This window comes from Bubalus kerabau, chromosome 10, assembly GCF_029407905.1.
Source record: "Bubalus kerabau isolate K-KA32 ecotype Philippines breed swamp buffalo chromosome 10, PCC_UOA_SB_1v2, whole genome shotgun sequence".
Lineage (NCBI taxonomy): Eukaryota > Metazoa > Chordata > Mammalia > Artiodactyla > Bovidae > Bubalus > Bubalus kerabau.
The window spans coordinates 32,096,348-32,117,651 of NC_073633.1; the positions used below are offsets into that span (position 1 = coordinate 32,096,348).

Here is a 21,304-nt window from a genome sequence, read left to right on the forward strand (position 1 = left end):
CTGAACTGTGCAGAGACAATGGGACACTCAGAAGAATCTTAACAGGCTTTGCTGTGTTCCTCCCTGCTATACACCTAGTTCATATTATAGTTATTAAGGAGACGCCACTTCAGTTGTGTCTGACTTTGCAACCCTATGGACTCTAGCCCACCAGGCTCCTCTGTCCATGAGATTTTCCAGGCAAGAATACTGGAGTGGGTTGCTGTGCCCTTCTCCAGGGGATCTTCCCAACCCAGGAATGGAACCCATTCTTCCCAACCCAGGGATGGAAACTTGTCTCCTGCATTGGCAGGCGGGTTATTTACCACCAGCTGGGAAGACCATCATGGAGAAGGCAATGGCACCCTACTCCAGTACTCTTGCCTGGAAAATCCCATTGACGGAGGAGCCTGGTAGGCTGCAGTCCATGGGGTCACTAAGAGTCGGACACGACTGAGCGACTTCACTTTCACTTTTCACTTTCATGCATTGGAGAAGGAAATGGCAACCCACTCCAGTGTTCTTGCCTGGAGAATCCCAGGGAGAGGGGAGCCTGGCGGGCTGCCATCTATGGGGTCGCACAGAGTCAGACACGACTGAGGCGACTTAGCAGCAGCAGCAGCAGCAGCAGGGAAACCCATCAAGGTAATAGCTCCCTTCCTAAAACAGATCCTGTCTACATTCTTTAGGCAGTTAAAGGGAAAGTCAAAGTTTCTTCCTGAGTCTTTGCATCTTACTTGTCTTCATTTCAAAATGATTCTCATGCCAAAGAAATATTTTGGGGTAGCAAATTGTGCTTCCCTACAGCTATTTTAATGATAATCTCTTTTTATTTTCCTGCAAGCAAAGGAAACTATTTCTGACCATTCAAAGCACAAAGTTACTATTATAAGAAATTAGTATAAAGGAAAAAAAATGTTGCTTTTTGTATCAGCTCTAAAAGGATCAAACCCTTAACCACTGCAGTCACCTACTGACGGTGCACCTGAGAGGAATTCAGAATGGAGAAAAACTGGTAGCGCTCTATGCTTTGGATGCCTGCCTCTAGATAGTTCATATGCCCTTTGAAGGACAATTTTTCAATGACCTCAGATTCTTGTATTTTTCCATACATAGAAAAGCACTAAACGCATTAATTTGATCAACTGTCTGTTCCTTTGGAATTAGCAGTAATCTGCTATTTTGTTTGACTACATGTTTTTCTCAGCAAAAAATTTGTATTCTGGCTCCTCCCTCATCTCTTCAAACAGTTCTTCAGAGTTCTTTGAGAGACTGTCTCCTGGGCTGTTCTCCAGGCTTTTCTGGTGGCTCCGATGGTAAAGAGTCTGCAATGCCGGAGCTTGTGGTTCGATTCCTGGGTTGGGAAGATCCCCTGGAGGAGTGCATGCAACCCACTCCAGTATTCTTCCCTGGAGAATCCCCATGGGCAGAGGAGCCTGGTGGACTACAGTCCATGGAGTTGCAAAGAGCTGGACATTACTGAGCAACTAAGCAAAGCACTCCTGGACTATAGTCTTCAGTTAGGTCTCTGAATAAAATTTAACTCACAATTTCTATGTTGCGCATTTTACTATTAGTCAATGTGTGGCCATATATATGTTTGGTTTGTAGAAATGTGCACATGATAATTTTACCAATCTTATATTTTCCCTGTCAGGTTTTTAATCTTATACTTATTCATCTATAAAAATAACATAATAATTTAATCATTGAATATATTCCACCACAAAGATGGCTGGATGGCATCACCGACTCGATGGACATGAGTCTGAGTGAACTCCGGGAGTTGGTGAGGGACAGGGAGGGCTGGCGTGCTGCAATTCATGGTGTCGCAAAGAGTCGGACACGACTGAGCGACTGATCTGATCTGATCTGACTCTCAAATTTATGGATACTTGGGTTGTTTCCAGTATCGATCTCTTTCAATCCATGCCGCAATACATGCCATTGTTCTTGTGTCCTTAGGTATGTGCACATTTTACTCGAGTGTGATTACACACACACATTTAGCAGATACACATGCAAAGTGATAGGAGAAATCTATTTCAATCTCGTTCTTTAAAGATGGCCATTTAAAACTTACATTTACATCACAACCTTTGGAAATCTAGACAATGTATTATATGAAATATAATATGAAATATTATATGAAATATAGTTGAAAAGACCTGTCCACTAAAAAATATAGTCACAAACTGAAAGTAGAGAATTATTTTATTTGGTGGGAATGTTTAGGACTCCAAGCCTGGGAGACAGCATCTCAGTAGCTCTGAGATAACTTCTCCAAAGAGGCAGGAGAGGGTATCAGGCTATATACAAGTTTGCGACAAAGTGGGTAAGCAGTATGAACATCAAAGACTATTGTTAAGTAGTAAGGAAAACCAACTATCATGGGAAGATTCAAGGCTCAGGCTCACTGAATTCATTCCTTTCATATGCATCTCAGCTATCTAGGGCCAAATCCTGTTTCTAGATTGTTTACATCCTTAATTCCTTGTTCACCATATGGAGTGGCAGGTGTGGCAGATGGCTATTTCTTGCATCCCCCTAGCTCTTCAGCAATTGCCATGGTGGGTAGGCTGGTGGCATCTGCTGGATCACAGGCATTCTGCTCTGTTTTGGGGGCCCTCATCCACATTTGGAGGCCAGAAATGGCTGATGACTCAACATTTCTTGTTTAGTGATATGGCCGGAGATATTTTCATTTCACAGACAGTTGAAATATTTTGGGGGAGAAATAGATTTTCATGTAGAAGATATGAAGGTACCTTAAAATATTTGAAGAGACATTATGTTTAAGTGGGAGTAGGTTTTCTTTATTAAACTACAGATGGTAGAACCAGTTAAGCACTCTAACAATAGATTAAGCTGTCTTGTGAAATAGGAGGCTCCCTGTGATTGGAGGAAACTACTCAGAGGCTGGGTGATCATTTATAAGACAGTACGATTGTTTTCTTGGGCTCCAAAATCAGTGCAGATGGTGACTGCGGCCATGAAATTAAAAGATGCTTGCTCCTTGGAAGAAAAGCTATGACCAACCTAGACAACATATTAAAAAGCAGAGACATTACTTTGCCGACAAAGGTCCGTATAGCCAAAGCTATGGTTTTCCCAGTAGTCATGTATAGATGTGATAGTTGCACTATAAAAAAGCTGAGTGCCAAAGAATTGATGCTTTTGAACTGTGATGTTGGAGAAGACTCTTTAGACTTTCTTGGACAGCAAAGAGATCAAACCAGTCAATGCTAAAGGAAATCAGTCCTGATGCTGAAGCTGAAACCCCATACTTTGGCCACGTGATGTGAAGAACTGACTCACTGGAAAAAGATCGTGATCCCTGATGCTGGGAAAGACTGAAGGCAGGAAGAGAAGGGGACAACAGAGGATGAGATGGTTGGATGGCATCACCAACTTGATGGACCTGAGTTTGAACAGGCTCCAGGAGTTTGTGATGGACAGGGAAGCCAGGCGTGCTGCAGTCCACGGGGTCACAAACAGTCAGACATGACTGAGCTACTAAACTGAACTGGACTGATTGTTTTACTGACAGAAAGTTAGGAATTGAAAAATTACTTTGCTGACTAGGAATCAGTGATAAATAATCTTTTGCTTTCATACCACTAACTAGTTGGTAATAAACTTTTTTCCTTTCTTTTCCATTCCTGGAAAAATTATTTTGTAAAACATAATTACTCCCACTGTTGGATGACATCAGATCTCTAAAGGGTGATTTCTCACTTCCCCAAAGAAATCAGTTTCCTGGATTGAGAATGGAAAGCTTTATATTGCATTACCTTAGATATTATAATTGTATGGTCCAGGACAAGAGAAGCAGAACCTTCACTACTTCAGGACAAGAACTGAGGGGTATGCTTTTGCACAGCTCAGTTCAGGGACAAGTTTACATGCATCAAGTCAAGAGTATATTGCAAATATTTTTAATATGATGGGCAGCCAAATTGATGATAATAGGATTAGTATTTGATAAACAAAAGGAAGTATGACATAACCATTATCTGTCCCTTATATGCCATTTTTATGCTTTCTATTCAGAAGATAATTGGCCATTTGTTAAAACAATGATTTACTATCACAATTTGCCTGGATTGAACCCAGGTCTCCCGCATTGCAGGCAGACACTTTAACCTCTGAGCCACCAGGGAAGCCCGGAATGAAGAAGGGGTAACTATATTATGGCCAGTAAGGGTATCCTTTACTGGTTTTGCTTTGCTGTCAGTCACGCATCTGGAAAGTGACAAAAGTTAGTTGTTCCTTTTTTACTAATGGGTTCTACCTTAAATATTAAGAAGAAAATGAGATATAACATTGACCCTAGTCTATTCTACTTGGATTAAGAAATCATAGGAAACTAGGGTGGAGAAGATTTTGTAGTTCTTTCCTGTATTTTGAAAAATGAAATGACAAATCTTATCACCTATTAGATACTTTGTAGAAAATTTGGATATTTTCAGAAAAACTTTTTTAAAAGATGAGACGATCTTTAAAAATTGAATAAATACCACTAACTACAGGTTATTAAGCATTCTGCTTTCCCTTCCTCCTCTTCCTTCTACTTTCCTCCTTCTCCTCTTCTGCCCTTCTTTTCTCCTCTTCCTCCTAATTATTTTCTTCTTATCTTCATCTCTCTCCCTCCCTTTCTCCCTCCTTCTCTCTTTAATGTTATTCCACTAAATTATCATGATATTTGTCAGGCTTTATCTAGGAGACTGAAAGTTATATCAAGTCCCTCATGGCCACAAATTTCATATGTTTAAAATTAATGACTGTAGCTTTGTAGGATCATTTTTAGTTTTAGAAACGGAACTTCTTTCCTTTCCGTGTCTGTTTGTCTCCTTCTCTGTACTTCTCATGTAAATACGTGATCAGAAAAGCCAACACTGGCCCAAATCTTCCACACGGAGATGAGAATCGCATAATGGAAGTTTGTAATGAGGTCAGTTCATGCCTTTTTAATCCGTTTCTATTCTTGAGTAACTTAAGTTTCTGATTCCCCTTAAAACTAGAGATTGTAACTCAAATGCACCAAGTAAAGTCCTTGAAAGGGTAGAATTTAGTGCCTCAAAAATCAGGTTATCATCACATAAATTAAAGCTTCTAACAGTTTAAGAATTTTTAATTGGTTAATTTATGGTTACTGTTCAGACTTGCTTTTAAGCTTTTAAATATCTGTTGTGTTAGTTATATCTTTCACTGAAGACTACAGGGTGTAGAACTTCAATCAGTATAGTGACAAATTAATACCTATTGTGTTGTGCTGGGTACACAGGGCTAAAGCCAAAAATGTCTCCTGATCCACAAGAGGTTGTACAGGGTTTTCTTCCAGCATCAAGTGGCCACATGGTGCCCAATGTATTAAAGCAAAATGTCAAAAAACAATTTAGAGGCAATTAACACATTACTTAAATTTTCTTTTTTGAAAATCTATTATGTGTTCAAAATGTACCACATATAGTCATATAAAATATTTCCAAAAGAACAGACAGATTTTGATAAATCCAGGTGTGTCAGGCATGTTTGTGAAGAGACAAAAGGCAGAGTTGGAAGAGATTGAAGACACATAGGTGACTCATTCACCATTGGTCTTTATGTAACAAAAGGTGAACTCTGATTATTGTTCAAAGGATGAAAGGAATGTTCTTGATTTTCACAGAAACTTTCAGAGTATTACCATTGCCTCTTCTTTCCACATTGTCGCAAATTGCTTCCATTAAGCTTCCTAAAGCACTGTTAAACACTTTATGATTCTCAGTTTTGAGAATATTAGTGTAATCCACTGGCATTACATTCAAGGCTACTTGCATCCATGATTTGCTCCTAACCTCTCATTCCCAACTTCATTTTGACTGTTCCTTAGCACATCCTCCTCCAGCCAAGCCACTGAACTCATGGCTCTCTGAGTATGCCTTTCATGTTTTCACCTTTGTAGCTTTAGTCCTGCTATTCCCCATGTTTAAAATAGCCGGTTCCTTCAGTTTTGGCTAGCAAATCACAAGGTTTTAAATAGTTTTAGCTAAAATGATACATATCCCATGATATGTTACCTTACCACTTTGGCATAGTTTATTTCATTTTGCTAGTATCTATGGTATTATTTTATCTGTTATTGTTTGCTTGTTTCTGATTTTATATTCTTATTTTTAATATGAATATCTTATCTCTCTATGATAGGATCCACATCTAATTATGTTTATTTCTCACTTCTACTTTCCACAGCAGTCATAGATGTTAAATACTAGTTCATTGACTATTTACATAGTCTCATTAAATTAACTTTTAATTGAAAACTTATCATATTTCTTTTGTATATATACTAAATACAGTGTCAATCATTGTGATATTTTCCTGATTTTCTTTTACTTAGGTAACAGTGGATTGGATACATGGCTCACACAAATGAATCAATGGTATCTGAGTTTGTGCTTCTGGGACTCTCTAATTCTTGGGAACTTCAGCTTTTCTTTTTTGCCATCTTCTCAATAGTGTATGTGACATCAGTTCTGGGCAACATCATGATTATTGTTATTGTTTTCTCTGACTTCCATTTGAACTCTCCTATGTACTTCCTGCTCAGTAACCTTTCTTTCATTGATATCTGCCAGTCTAACTTTGCCACCCCCAAGATGCTTGTGGACTTTTTTGTGGAGCACAAAACTATCTCCTTTGAGGGTTGCATGGCCCAAATATTCCTTCTTCACAGTTTCGTTGGGAGTGAGATGATGTTGCTTGTAGCTATGGCATATGACAGATTTATAGCCATTTGTAAGCCTCTACACTATAGCACAATTATGAATCGAAGACTCTGCATAATTTTTGTGCTTATTTCCTGGGCTGTGGGTATTCTTCATTCTGTGAGCCACTTGGCTTTTACTGTGGATCTGCCGTTCTGTGGCCCCAATGAGGTAGATAGCTTTTTTTGTGACCTTCCCCTGGTGATAGAGTTGGCTTGCATGGATACTTACGAGATGGAAATTATGACCCTAACTAACAGTGGCCTGATATCACTGAGCTGTTTTCTGGCTTTAATTATTTCCTACACTGTCATTCTGATCACTGTCCATCACCGTTCCTCCAGTGGATCATCCAAGGCACTTTCTACATTAACTGCCCATATCACCGTGGTGATTCTTTTCTTTGGGCCTTGCATTTATTTTTATATATGGCCTTTTAGCAGACTTTCTCTGGATAAGTTCCTTTCTGTGTTCTACACTGTTTGTACACCCCTGTTGAATCCCATCATCTACTCTCTGAGAAATGAAGATGTTAAATCAGCCATGAGAAAATTGAGAAACCATCATGTGAGCTTCTGGAAAAACTAGGGAACACCATGAAGGAACATAAATATGCAATGGAAATGAAGAGCCCCTATTGGATCACAGCATCAAGCCAATTATTTTTGCTAATGACAGGGGTTATTGAATTACAGAATTAGATCTTTTTCCCAACTGCAAAGGAATTACATAAAATCAGTTCCTGGTTTGCTATTTAATTTTAACCAGTTTTTCATAGTTTATAATTCTAAAGCACTAATTCTCTTGAAAATATTTAGTAACCTTTCAAAATATTTTATAAATAATTTGGAGATTCTAATCTACAAAAAAAAGCTATTCATGTTACCAAATTTGTGATTCTCTTCAATTGAACTTGTGTAATTTTTATGCCTTGCAATCAAAACATACAAGTAAATTATGTTTCTGTTAGGCTCTATCAACTTATTCATAATATTTTTTTCTATACATTGACATGGTGGAAAAATATTGTTTTAAAACTTAGATTTCACCTCACTTGTATACCTTTGTTTCATGTTTTTTAGCTTATCTTTTCCTCATGTATTGAAAATTTTTGGTTATTTATAGTTTTTCCTATCTGCTGCTGCTGCTAAGTTGCTTCAGTCGTGTCTGACTCTGTGCGACCCCAGAGACGGCAGCCCACCAGGCTCCTCCATCCCTGGGATTCTCCAGGCAAGAACACTGGAGTGGGTTGCCATTTCCTCCTCCAATGCATGAAAGTGAAAAGTGAAAGTGAAGTTGCTCAGTTGTGTCCGACTCCTAATGACCCCATGGACTGCAGCCTACCAGGCTCTTCCTGCTATGTCCCAATAAAATTTTTCTGTTTTTTCTAGATTATTGATATACATTTCTATTCATTACAAAACTTTTTCTAAATATTTGGTGCTATCAGCAGTATACATATCTATTTCCCTAGCCTACTTATTTTTAAGTAGTTATAATGAGTTCTACATAAGTCATAAAAAATTGCAAATATCTTTGAAATTGTCTGCAAATACATCAGATATAGAATATTTAAATTCACAGAAAATGTCAATTCCATATGTACCTAAAACATACAAATGCACAAAAATGACAAAATTTTTTTGAAATTGAGGATCAAGTCTGAGATCTATTCTTTCATATTTCTTGGAAAACAGAAGAGAGAATGTAAAATTCTTGTACTTGTAATAATGTTTCACATGCATGCTAAGTCACTTCAGTCATGTCCGACTCTTTGCGACACTCTGGACTGTGGCTTGCCAGGCTCCTCTGTCCATGGGATTCTCCAGACAAGAATATTGGAGTGGGTTGCCATGCCCTTCTCCAGGGAATCTTCCTTACCCAGTGATTGAACCCAGATCTCTTATTATCTCCTGCACTGGCAATCAGGTTCCACTAGCACCACTTGGTAATAATGGTTTTAAAATCTGTGCTGGAGAAGACTCTTGAGAGTCCTTGGACAGCAAGGAGATCAAACCAGTCAATCCTAAAGGAAATCAGTCCTGAATATTCATTGGAAGGACTGATGCTGAAGCTGAAGCTCCAATACTTTGGCCACCTGATGTGAAGCACCACCTCATTTGAAAAAGACCCTGCTGCTGGGCAAGATTGAGGGCAAGAGGAGAAGAGGACGACAGAGGATGAGATGGTTGGATGGCATCACCGGGAGATACTGAAGGACAGGGGAGCTTGGCATGCTGTAGTCCATGTGGTCACAAGGAGTCAGATGCGACTTAGCAACTGAACAACAAATTATTGTTTCATTCTCTGGCCAAAGATTTCTTATGTACTTCTCCCTTTGCCTTACGAAAAGAGCCTTATAACAAAAAGACTAAATGTATTCTACAAAGAAAAAAGAGTCACTTAACAGAAAATAGAAAGCCTGCAATTGTCATCACATTGGGTTCAGTATTTTAATTAAATTTTAAGACATAACTTAGTGACTATGTGTTTAGATATTAACTCTGCATGATAAATCAGAGCCAGCTGAGTCTTACATATAGTCTTTTAGAACCATGATACTTATTATTAGCTAAGGATTCTTAGAACTTTAGACTTCAGGTCAAATTCATTTGTATAATATCAAACATGGTAATGTTCCTTTAACATGACTTTTTTTAAAAACAAATTTTATATAGTGCCAAAACATTTAAAATATGTAATAAACATTAATGCATTCATGATATTGTTGGTAGTATTTTTTTGCCTTTTAACTCTGACTTGCAAGTGAAAATGGAGAATTGCCAATAGTACCCTTGAAAACCTGTCATTTAGCTGCTCTGATCCTCAGTAATCAAATATTGAGGTAGAGGAGGGGTAGGTGACACAAGGAAAAATGGAGGCGAGGGAGAACAGTAGGAGAAAGAGGGAAATTAGAATTTGTGAGTGGCCATTTGATTTGGCCAGTTCCTTGTACTACCAGACACACATTCTTCCACTTTCTAATCATTGTTGGGTCTACTTGGGACTTTAGTGATTGGGCACAACCTATCGCATTGAGTTCGATAAAAAAAACCTCAAAAGTCGAAAAGTTAAAAAAAAAAAGTTGGCAAATATGACTACATTAATTTCCACAAAAGTTTTAGTTTCTTTTTTTTTCTTTTTTTAAAATTCTATCACAAATAAAGTCAAAAGAAAAATTAGGTGACAAGCAGTATTATCCACAGGGTAATATCTTTAATTTGTAAAGAGGTTTTATAAGTCAGTAAGCAAATACCCATGGCATCCAGTCCCATCACTTCATGTCAAATAAAGGGGGAAACAATGGAAACAGTGAGAGACTTCATTTTTTTGGACTCCAAAATTACTGCAGATGGTGACTACAGCCATGAAATTTAAAGACACTTGCTCCTTGGAAGAAAAGCTATGACAAACATAGACAGTATATTAAAAAGCAGAGATATTACTTTACCAACAAAGGTCCATCTAGTCAAACCTATGGTTTTTCCAGAAATCATGTATGGATATGAGAGTGGGACTATAAAGAAAGCTGAGTGATGAAGAATTGATGCTTTTGAACTGTAGTGTTGGAGAAGACTCTTGAGAGTCCTTTGGACTGCAAGGAGATCCAACGAGTCCATCCTAAAGGAAATCAGTCTTAAATATTCATTGGAAGGACTGAGGCTGAAGCTAAAGCTCCAGTACTTTGACCACCTGATGCGAAGAACTGACTCATTTGAAAAGACCCTGATGCTGGGAAAGATTGAAGGCAAGAGGGGAAGGGGATGACAGAGGATGAGATATTTGCATGGCATCACCGGCTCAATGGACATGAGTTTTTGCCATAGCATGCAGTTGCAATATGTGTGCTATTCCTGAATAAAACCATTTTTCTGGTTAAGGTAACTGCCTGCTTTATGTTAAAGGTTGGCGTGACTTATGGTTTTATTTTATTTTTAAAGATTAAACTGGAGGAATCAATTGGAAAAAGTCAATGGTAAAAGTTGAGATCATCAGAAGATCTTGAAACTTTTGAGGAGAAAAATGATAACGGTTTAGACAGGGGAGTTAAAATGAACATAATTTAATAAACTGGGAATATTTTGGAAGAATACAAAGTAGTATGTAGGAAAAAAACTAAGGAAAAAGAAGGAACTAAGTTTCTGGCTGAAATGCTGGGACAAAAGAAATGCCATTAGCTGGGGATGGGGCGGAGTGAAGGGGGAATAGGTTTGGAAACAGAAGAACTGAAATATCTGTGAAGTATTAAAGAGAAAGATATCAAGAAGGAAGCTGGTCTATCAGTAGAGAATTCAGAGAAACCCGGGCTTCTTTATTGGCTCACCAGTTGCCCTTTCTAGCTGTCACCTGCTCTTCTCTGTGGACGCCAGTCCTTACACTGCTCTGAGACCTCTTTCCACAAAATCCAAAAGCAAACTACATGCATATCTAAGCAGTTTTACCCACTGTATGCCCAAATGAACTTTCTGATTCTAGTGTATGGTTAAGTAATGAGCAAAGACAATTAAAATATTGGATTTTGAGGGGTAGCTTATTATAAGGTATGCAGTTTGAAAAACTTCATCATAGATATTTCCATAAAAAGAAAAAAGCAAAGGATTAAAGAAAAGATTCTAATTCTCTTAAGCCCATTACCTGATTTATATTTCTTATGATACATATTCCTGCTCTGAGCATTTGGGCTAGTGTTTACTGCCTTAGCCACTTTAAACAAAAGGAAAAAAGGCACATGGAGGGAGACAGCTTGTTAAACAAGAGTAACCGGTGTTGCAAACTCCTAGGTCACTACATTTCCCTCTTGTGATATGTACTTTGCTTTCAATTATAGACAAATAACTTACATGTTTTTATCATCTTGTTTTTGAGAAAAACAACCCAAAGTGTGTTAATAATTCCCACAGCAAGATGACCTCACTTAATAAAGGAAGTTTTTTTAATGGGCTATTGCAGTCCAAGGGATTGGTTATCTGAGATTTGGGGGCATGTAGTATGGTATTCAAATATTGTCATATGGGCTCTTGTGACTCAATGTTTTTTTTTTTTTAAAGCCAATAGGTTTTGGAGGTTTCTTTTCTTCAACCTATTATTGCTCCCTTGTGATTTCTCTCAAAACTGGCGTGCAGAATTTAATCACATGAAGCACAAAATTAAATATAGATATTACATTCAGAGTTAAAGGGATTCTGGGCTAAAGTAATTATAGAATTGAGATGACAAGATTCTGTAATAGCCTATATGGGACAAGAATCTGAAAAAGAATGGATATATGTATACGTAGAATTGAATCACTTTGCTATACACCTGAAACTAACACAATATTGTAAGTCAACTATACTCCAATATAAAAAAGTTTAATTAAAAAAAGAACTTGGAGTTTGTATATGAGATTCTAAAATCTGAAATAAAACATTAGACTTATCTGATTATTGTCACTGTTAACACGTTGATGGACTGAAGCACCCAGGTGAAGGTAAGCATATTGCTAAATTATTTTGAAAAAATAGATATGGTGATAGAGAATAGAATGGGGCAAAAAGTTGTCATTTTAATAACCCAATAGATTTTGCATTTATCACTTTGAAAACTCTTGTCAAGCCTTGTATATACATTGATACACTATAGGAAGATGTTTTAAAAGGCATAAGATTCTATGAATAATACAAAAAAGTACTTAGTAATTTTTCTATTTTAAAATGCTCCCAATATGTGGATGTCTTACCTTGAATAAATAATACAGTATATCTCATGCAGCTGTCATTGAATGTGATGACAGACACAGAAACATTTCCCCAGATTCTGAGATCTGGCCAGAGCTTCATTTCAAGGGTTATTACAAGAAATCACAGATCATTTCAATTTTATCTTGAATGACACAATTATCACCATGCATTTATATAAAAATATAAATTGCTTTTTAAATCTGTATATAGAAGTATATGTATAGAATTTAGAATACAATTTTATATCTATATTTCTTTTTAGAAAACAAAAAAGACTAGGTTTTTAGTGTGTGTCCATATTTTAAGACTCAATTTATAGCTTTCTAAAATTGTTTAAGCCTATGAGGCAGAATATTGTTCAAAAAAGTTGATTATGCCAATTTCATAGTAAGGTTAAAAGCTAAGTTTCCATTATTTAGTTTCTAATAAACCAGCCCAAATTATACTGATGTTTTTCAGGAGAATGCTTATTTCACATAAACAATTTGTTGCACATGTTTGCTATTCCTTTTGTCTGAAGTAGATTTCCTCAAGGCTTGCTCTTCATTTTCTTTAGTTGCTGCTGAAATGTAACCTGCCCAGTGAGGCTTTTAGACCACTTGGTTAGTCCATATTCCTTTGCCCTGCCTTATTTTCTCTGAAACACTTATCACTAAATGACATAATATATACTTTATCTCCATTGCCTCTGCCAGTCTCATCATTTCTTTAGGATATAACCAAATGAAGGTAGGGTGTATCCCCCCCTTTTTTTCCCATTGCTTTGCCTCCAGACCTCATAAGGTTGCATGCTGCAGGGTAGGCAATTTGTATTATTTGTTGAGTTAATTAATATATAAATTATGTTTTCAGTTGACTTGGGAATAACACTTTTGTTATTGTGATAAACTCATCAGAAAAAGAAGAAATTAAAAATGACCAGCAAAGATAAGTGGTACAAATATGTTTAAATAACAAACATATCATAGTAATTAAATTACATTCAGTTCCATCTTTGAAGTGCTTTGAAGGTCTGATTAAATAATATTATATTCAACTGCTGTGAAAAGGAGATCATATGGAGAGAAATAAAGAGTGATTGAAAAGAACATATGCTTCTGAGATTCTAGGAAGATATTTTGACTATTAAATCATGTAAACTCATTGTTTTAATGCAGAAAAGTGAAAGTAATTTGTCACTCATAGTAGTTTAACTTGTTACAAATTAACTTCTCTTATTATCACTGCAGATTTTCTCAAATGCATGGGCACATCTCACTTATTTCTACAATGTCATTGCACTGGTCTGATTTTCATCTCTTTGCACTTGGCCTAAATTTCTTATCCCTCCAAGATTCTGTAAAAGACATCAGATTAATCTTTTGAATTTGTAATCTAAATGTGTAAGTATGGTACATGGGACTTTCAAAGTGCTATTGAGATCTTGCACACTTCTATTAAAAAGTGTATTGGTATATAAATATCAAATCAAATTTTCCCTTCCTTCCATATTGACTTATCTATTAGATAAATCTGTTATCTCTGTCCATCTTTTATCTAGCCAATCCATAAATGCAAAAGTAAATGACAATTTGTATAGTTATGTAACACAAGAAAAATATAAATTCCTAGAAATAATAGTAATAATACCCTTATTATTAAATAATTAATAAATTAATAAATAATTATTTTTCTTCCCCTTAGCTAACTTGAGCAGCCCAGATTCATTTAATGGATGGAGCAATAAGTCAGTGGTTACTGAATTCATTTTGTTGGGCCTGTCTAGCTCTCGGGAACTCCAGCTCTTCCTTTTCTTTATCTTCTCTGTGTTTTATGGTGCTGCAGTGTTGGGAAACAGTCTTATCATTCTCACAGTGATTACAGACTCTCGATTGCATTCTCCGATGTACTTTCTTCTTAGCAATCTCTCCTTCATTGATGTGTGTCAGGCTACATTTGCCACTCCCAAGATGATTGCAGATTTCCTCAGTGAACACAAGACCATCACTTTCAAGGGATGCATGTCACAGATTTTTTTCTTGCATGTTTTTGGGGGCAGTGAGATGGTACTTCTTGTTGCCATGGCCTATGATAGGTATATCGCTATATGCAAACCTCTGCATTACATGACGATCATGAGCCGAAGAGCATGCACTGTCCTGGTGGGGGTCTCCTGGGCCATTGGCATCTTGCACTCAGCCAGTCACCTGGTATTCACAATAGATCTTCCTTTCTGTGGACCCAACAAGGTAGACAATTTCTTTTGTGATCTCCCCCTCGTGATTAAACTTGCCTGCGTGGACACCTATGTTTTAGAGATCCTGGTGCTCACAAATAGTGGCCTGTTGTCACTTATCTGTTTTCTCCTTTTGCTCATTTCTTACACTATCATCCTTGCTACTGTCCATCGCCAAGCCTCTGGTGGGACATCCAGGGCACTTTCCACTCTGTCTGCCCACATTACTGTTGTAGTTCTGTTCTTTGGCCCATTAATCTTTATCTATATTTGGCCCTTTGAAAGCTTCACAATTGATAAATTTATCTCTGTGTTTTTTACTGTATTCACTCCTCTTCTTAACCCTATGATTTACACTCTAAGGAATAAAGATGTAAAGGAAGCCATGAAGAAACTAAGGAACCAACATGTGGGTTCCAAGGAAGCCTGTTAGACAACTGTGATGAAGCAACACAAGTCCTTTCTTGTTCTTTGTAATGCCCATGTATATTTGTTATTATTGTGTCTCTATCATAATTAGTCTTTCCGGTTATAGGACCTGAATTGGTCACTCTAAAGTTGGCAAATGCAATGCAGAACCTCATATTATGTTACCAGTTTTAATATTCTGTGGCTCACTTCATCTTCCCTGAAATAGTAACTGTGCTGTGCTGTGCTTAGTTGCTCAGTTGTATCTGACTCTTTGTGACCCCATGGACTGTAGCCTGCCAGGCTCCTCTGATTCTCCAGGCCAGAATACTGGAGTGGGTTGTCATGGCCTCCTTCAGGGGATCTTCCCAGCCCAGGTATTGAACCCAGGTCTCCCACATTGCAGGCAGATTCTTGACTGTCTGAGCCATGAGGGAAGTCCCAAAACAGTAACTACATGTATTAAAATTTATAATTTTACTTATATAGGTCTTGTTAAAAAATCTTGCACACATCTAACTTGACTGGAGTAGCATAGAAAGCAATTTAGTGCTAAAAACAGAAACTGCTTTGACATTACAGGCTAAATGAAAACTACTTTCATAAGTTATAATTCATAACTATTTCAGCTAATAACTTGATTCCTATAAGTAGTTGCAAATATCCCACATGCATAAATAAGGTAATACTGTTCATAAATTTTAAATTATATTTATTACTTATATTAAATTTTAAATACCCCAAATACTATAGTGTCAATGACAGGACTGAGTTTTGACGCTCTGATTTTGAAACAAATAACATATCAATAGCATCACCAAGGCCATAATTCAAACTATAAGAGTAGTCTTAGGCTTTCTGGGACAACAGTCATAGCACTTTACAGATTTTATTTATATCATTGATAATAAACCTACCAGCTAAAAATGATTATAGTATATCTAAATAGACAGTGATGTTGTTTAATTCATGTGAGAGTTTAAATTTCAAAGTGGTCACAGAAAGCACACATATTAGTAATTATGAAATGTATCTCATACTTTAAAAAAAAACTTTAAGTGAAATTTCAGAAACATCTCACCAAATCAGGGAATGACTAGGATAAAGAAGGTGAGCACAATTGATTCGGCCCCTTATTAGTCACAGATCTATCACTGTTATCACCACATCACTGATTCATGCCAGGAGGTGTTTATTCTGTTTGTGTTAGCTTTAAATCCAAATGTAATTTTTTAACTGAAGATGTAATTGTGTTTTTGTTTTTATTACTTAGATTGTAGGACAATTACTGTTCTATTACCATATTTATCAATATACAAAAAGTTTAACATGCAAGCACATGCAGTAAGTGCCATAAGAAGGATATAATATTCAAAACAGTAATTTTCAGGTAAGTTATATTGTTGTTTGATACACATGAGGCATTTGAGTGATGAAATAGGAAACTAGTGGAAAACTAGATTGTCCTTACCTCAGTCATATCTTTGATACATTGTACCATGCCGCAATCTGATCTCTTTATCATGTTTGTTGTCCACATGTGAGGGTGTGAGTTACTTCATTGGATATCACGTTAATAAATTTAAATTTATTAAAAACAAGCTGTATGAATATTATTCAAATGAGAGATGACAGGTTTTACAAAAGAGGCAAAGCCATAGTTTCTTGGTCAGTAAAAGATTTCAAATGAGGTCAAGATATCTATTAAAAAGTTCATTACTAGATAATAAAGGCAAGTAAAGGATATAATAGACATTATAAACATATGTTTACAATGGTATGTTATAAACATATGCAGTGTTAATCTCAGTGTGCTAATGTTCAGCTTTGTTCAATTCAATGCAGCTCAATAATTTTCTGCATTTTTTAACTTAATTTATGCAGATGTGGGCAGAGGAGACTAAGAAAGAACTCTGGCCTCATATAAATGACTGAATATTAAGGAAACAAAGACTCACAGAACTTACTCTGTATTCGAATTGCAGAAGGGTATGACCAGCAGAGCACATTTTGCTGGCCAACCATCAGAAAACCTCATAATTGATACCAATTAAATGAATTGCCCTAGTGCAAGTTTTCGGTGAAGGCAATGGCACCCCACTCCAGTACTCTTGCCTGGAGGATCCCATGGATGGAGGAGCCTGGTGGGCTGCAGTCCATGAGGTCGCTGAGAGTCGGACACGACTGAGTGACTTCACTTTCACTTTTCACTTTCATGCATTGGAGAAGGAAATGGCAACCCACTCCAGTGTTCTTGCCTGGAGAGTCCCAGGGACGGGGGAGCCTGGTGGGCTGCCGTCTATGGGGTCGCACAGAGTCCGACACGACTGAAGTGACTTAGCAGCAGCAGTAGCAGTGCAAGTTTTGGCCCATGGACTTACAGACCCAGAAATGCCAATTTGTTGATAATTGCAAGAAACTTGGGGGAATTTGTCAAGTTCCAATGAAATTGTAATTATAAAACAAATCAGATAGTCACAGCATTGTGATTAGAATAGATATCAAATTATTAGTGCTTTTGGTGAACCTGGGGCTTCCCTGGTGGCTCAGAGGTTAAAGCGTCTGCCTCCAATGCAGGAGATCCAGGTTCGATCCCTGGGTCGGGAAGATCCCCTGGAGAAGGAAATGACAACCCACTCCAGTACTCTTGCCTGGAGAATCCCATGGACAGAGAAGCCGGGTAGGCTACAGTCCATGGGGTCGCAAAGAGTCGGACATGACTGAGTGACTTCACTTTCACTTTTGGTGAACCTATATTGGTTACTTGATTGACACAAGATCATCATACTCTGATAACCCGACAGGGAAACACCACCTGAACAATGTTGGGGTGTTCTGATTTGCCTTGGTGACTCCCTCTCTTATTTTCCTATACATTCAGGGCTGCATATAGTCTTTTTCAGGGTGTGTTAATACCTCTCACCAGATTAAAATCAAAATTTACTGGCCTAAGAGTCACTGTAATTGAATTGAAGAGAATTGACATATGTTCTATCCATTATGTATGCTTATAAAACCTAATTCTCAAATGACAACCATGTTTTCCTATTTCTGAACACTCATGAGTCATATATCATAGGCAGCAAATTTCATGAAAAGCTATGTAAATGATAAACACAAACAGAAAAAAAGTCAATCTATTAGGTAGCAAAAATATATTTTAAAACAAGAGAGAAGTGTTATGTTCTTAAAATTTGGAAATGTGGAAGTTCTATTTAGTGAAACATTACTGATAAATTTTTAGAAAGCAATCTGGTATATTTATCAAAATATGTCTGTATTCATAACTTAATAAATTTATCTAGGCATCTTCTATCTTGAGTAATTAAACTCCCAATTCTCAAGCACAAAATTAAATATTTATAAACATTATACATTATGGACTCTAGAAAATAGAGTCCCCATTAAGAACTGGATAAAGCTAGTCATAAAGAAAAAACAAATTTTGACTCCTTTCATGCAAGAATGCCATTGAAGACAGAGATTGATATTTCTTCCTCTTTCTGGAAGAACATTCCTCCACCCAATGGAATCAGAATAAACTTCATTCTAAAATTTGACAAGCATCATTATAAGGGAATATTTTAAGCCAATTTCACTTAAAAAGAAGTATAAAAATTTCCTTTAAAAATAGCAATACAAATTCAAGAATATATAAAAACAGGTAGCAAAAGGGATGATCTAGTTAAGATACCCAGAAATATAATATGGTTTGAAGTTTGACTATCATTCAATATAATTCACTGTACTAACAAAATACAAGAAAATAAACATATGATTATCTCAATACAGAGGAAAAGTCTTTAATAACAGTCATTGTTGAAAAACAAAACTTTCATTAACTAAGAAAAAATATCTATGACTGAAAACTTCAATATGAGGCACAAAGAACATGATAGTACCTATAAATAGCATTGTTATCTACTAAACTGAAATGCTAGTTCAGAAAACAAAACAATGCCAACAAAATTTAAAAAAAATTTATAAACAGGAAGTAGAAGGAGGTGGGATTCACAGCAAATTGAATTCAGATAAATTAGAGGTTAACTAAGTGAGTAGTTAACAAAAAATTCACCCTAAGACATTTAGAAACTGCAACCTGGAGAACTTTACACTAAGTGCAATAAACCAGACACAGAAGAATAAATATTATGTGGTATCACTTATACAAGAAATCTAAAATAGTCAAAATCATAGAAAATCTCATAGACACAGAGAGTAGCAGTTGCCTGAGGAAGAGGAAAGCAGGGAGATACTAGTTTAGACAAAGTAGTTTCTATTATAAGATAAAAAGCTCTGGAGTTCTAATATTCATCATGGTGACTATAGGAAACAATACTGTATTTTACACTTGAAATTTGTTTAGACAGTATATCTTATGTTGGATGTTATTACAAAAGAAGCAATAACAATAAAAAAGAAACTTTTAGAGGTAGCAGATATGTTTGTGACACACATTGTGGTGACAATCTCACAAGCATATAATTATCTTCAGTTGAGTTCAGTCGCTCAGTTGTGTCCGACTCTTTGTGACCCCATGAATCGCAGCACGCTAGGCCTCCCTGTCCATCACCAACTCGTAGAGTTTACCCAGACTCATGTCCATCGAGTCAGTGATGCCATCCAGCCATCTCATCCTCTGTCGAACCCTTCTCCTCCTGCCCCCAATCCCTCCCAGCATCAGGGTCTTTTCCAATGAGTCAACTCTTCACACGAGGTGGCCAAAGTACTGGAGTTTCAGCTTCAACATCAGTCCTTCCAATGAACACCCAGGACTGATCTCCTTTAGGATGGACTGGTTCGATCTCCTTGCAGTCTAGGGACTCTCAAGAGTCTTCTCCAACACCACAGTTCAAAAACATCAATTCTTCGGTGCTCAGCTTTCTTCACAGTCCAACTTTCACATCCATACATGACCACTGGAAAAACCATAGCCTTGACTAGATTGACCTTTGTTGGCAAAGTAATGTCTCTGCTTTTCAATATGCTATCTAGGTTGGTCACAACTTTCCTTCCAAGGAACAAGTGTCTTTTAGTTTCATGGCTGCAATCACCATCTGCAGTGATTTTGGAGCCCCAGAAAATAAAGTCTGACACTCTTTCCACTGTTTCCCCTTCTATTTCCCATGAAGTGATGGGACCAGATGCCATGATCTTAGTTTTCTGAATGTTGAGCTTTAAGCCAACTTTTTCACTCTCCTATTTCACTTTCATCAAGAGGCTCTTTAGTTCTTCTTCACTTTCTGCCATAAGGGTGGTGTCATCTGCATATCTGAGGTTATTGATATTTCTCCCCGCAATCTTGATTCCAGCTTGTACTTCCTCCAGCCCAGCGTTTCTTAGGATGTACTCTGCATATAAGTTAAATAAGCAGGGTGACAATATACAGCCTTGACATACTGCTTTTCCTATTTGGAACCAGTCTGTTGTTCCATGTCCAGTTCTAACTGTTGCCTCCTGACCTGCATACAGGTTTCTCAAGAGGCAGGTCAGGTGGTCTGGTATTCCCATCTTTTTCAGAATTTTCCACGGTTTATTGTGAGCCACACAGTCAAAGGCTTTGGCATAGTCAATAAAGCAGAAATAGATGTTTTTCTGGAACTCTTTTGCTTTTTCAATGATCCAGCGGATGTTGGCAATTTGATCTCTGGTTCCTCTGCCTTTTCTAAAACCAGCTTGAACATCTGGAAGTTCATGGTTCATGTATTGCTGAAGCCTGGCTTGGAGAATTTTGAGCATTACTTTGCTAGTATGTGAGATGAGTGCTATCTTCAGAGTCAGGAAATTGTATAAATTAAAAATGTACAGTTTTTATATGTCAGTCATACCCACTCCAGTGTTCTTGCCTGGAGAATCCCAGGGACGGTGGAGCCTGGTGGGCTGCCATCTATTTTGTCGCACAGAGTCAGATATGACTGAAGCGACTTAGCAGCAGCAGCATACATCAATAAAATATTTCTTAAAAGATTAAAGCTCCACATCTAACAAAAAATTAAAACATGACAAAGTAAATGATGTAACATGTAGTGAATTTTTTAAATAAAAACATTAGATATAAAAAAGAAGTATATGAAAAGATTTTACAATATCATTTAATGAAGTGGAAGATAAAAGTTATAAATAAATTAAAACATAAAATAAAACCAACAGAAGAAATAGAAAACTGAAAAAAAAAATCCAATGGAGGACAGAATGAGTAGGAAAAATGAGCAGAAATAGATAAAATAAAGAGC

General features: G+C 36.9%; 2 protein-coding genes and 1 non-coding gene across 4 annotated transcripts; all 3 read left to right on the top strand.

Moving 5' to 3' along the window:
* Positions 1-6,380: 6,380 nt before the first annotated feature.
* On the top strand, positions 6,381-9,185 carry LOC129620515 (olfactory receptor 4K1). 2 transcript variants are annotated; one of them, XM_055536329.1, is made up of 2 exons: positions 6,381-7,279; positions 9,167-9,185. In XM_055536329.1, the coding sequence occupies exons 1-2, from the start codon at positions 6,381-6,383 to the stop codon at positions 9,183-9,185; spliced, it is 918 nt and encodes a 305-aa protein (XP_055392304.1). The 2 variants fall into 2 exon arrangements, with proteins under 2 accessions (XP_055392304.1, XP_055392303.1); XM_055536328.1 differs by lacking the exon at positions 9,167-9,185 and having other exon boundaries at positions 6,381-7,316.
* A 4,927-nt stretch (positions 9,186-14,112) lies between these two features.
* LOC129622072 (olfactory receptor 4K1-like) lies at positions 14,113-15,096 on the top strand (the record flags this gene model as incomplete). The annotated part of the gene is made up of 1 exon (XM_055538991.1): positions 14,113-15,096. A coding segment is annotated over one exon (984 nt), but the record flags the coding sequence as incomplete, so codon positions are not given.
* Positions 15,097-17,606: 2,510 nt separating this feature from the next.
* TRNAW-CCA (transfer RNA tryptophan (anticodon CCA)) lies at positions 17,607-17,678 on the top strand. Its single transcript has one exon. It is a non-coding gene; the product is annotated as a tRNA-Trp (tRNA).
* The last annotated feature ends 3,626 nt before the right edge of the window (positions 17,679-21,304 follow it).

What these genes read in the sequence shown, in the direction of transcription:
- LOC129620515 (XM_055536328.1), top strand. Translation starts at nt 6,381, where the DNA reads ATGGCTCACACAAATGAATCAATGGTATCTGAGTTTGTGCTTCTGGGA.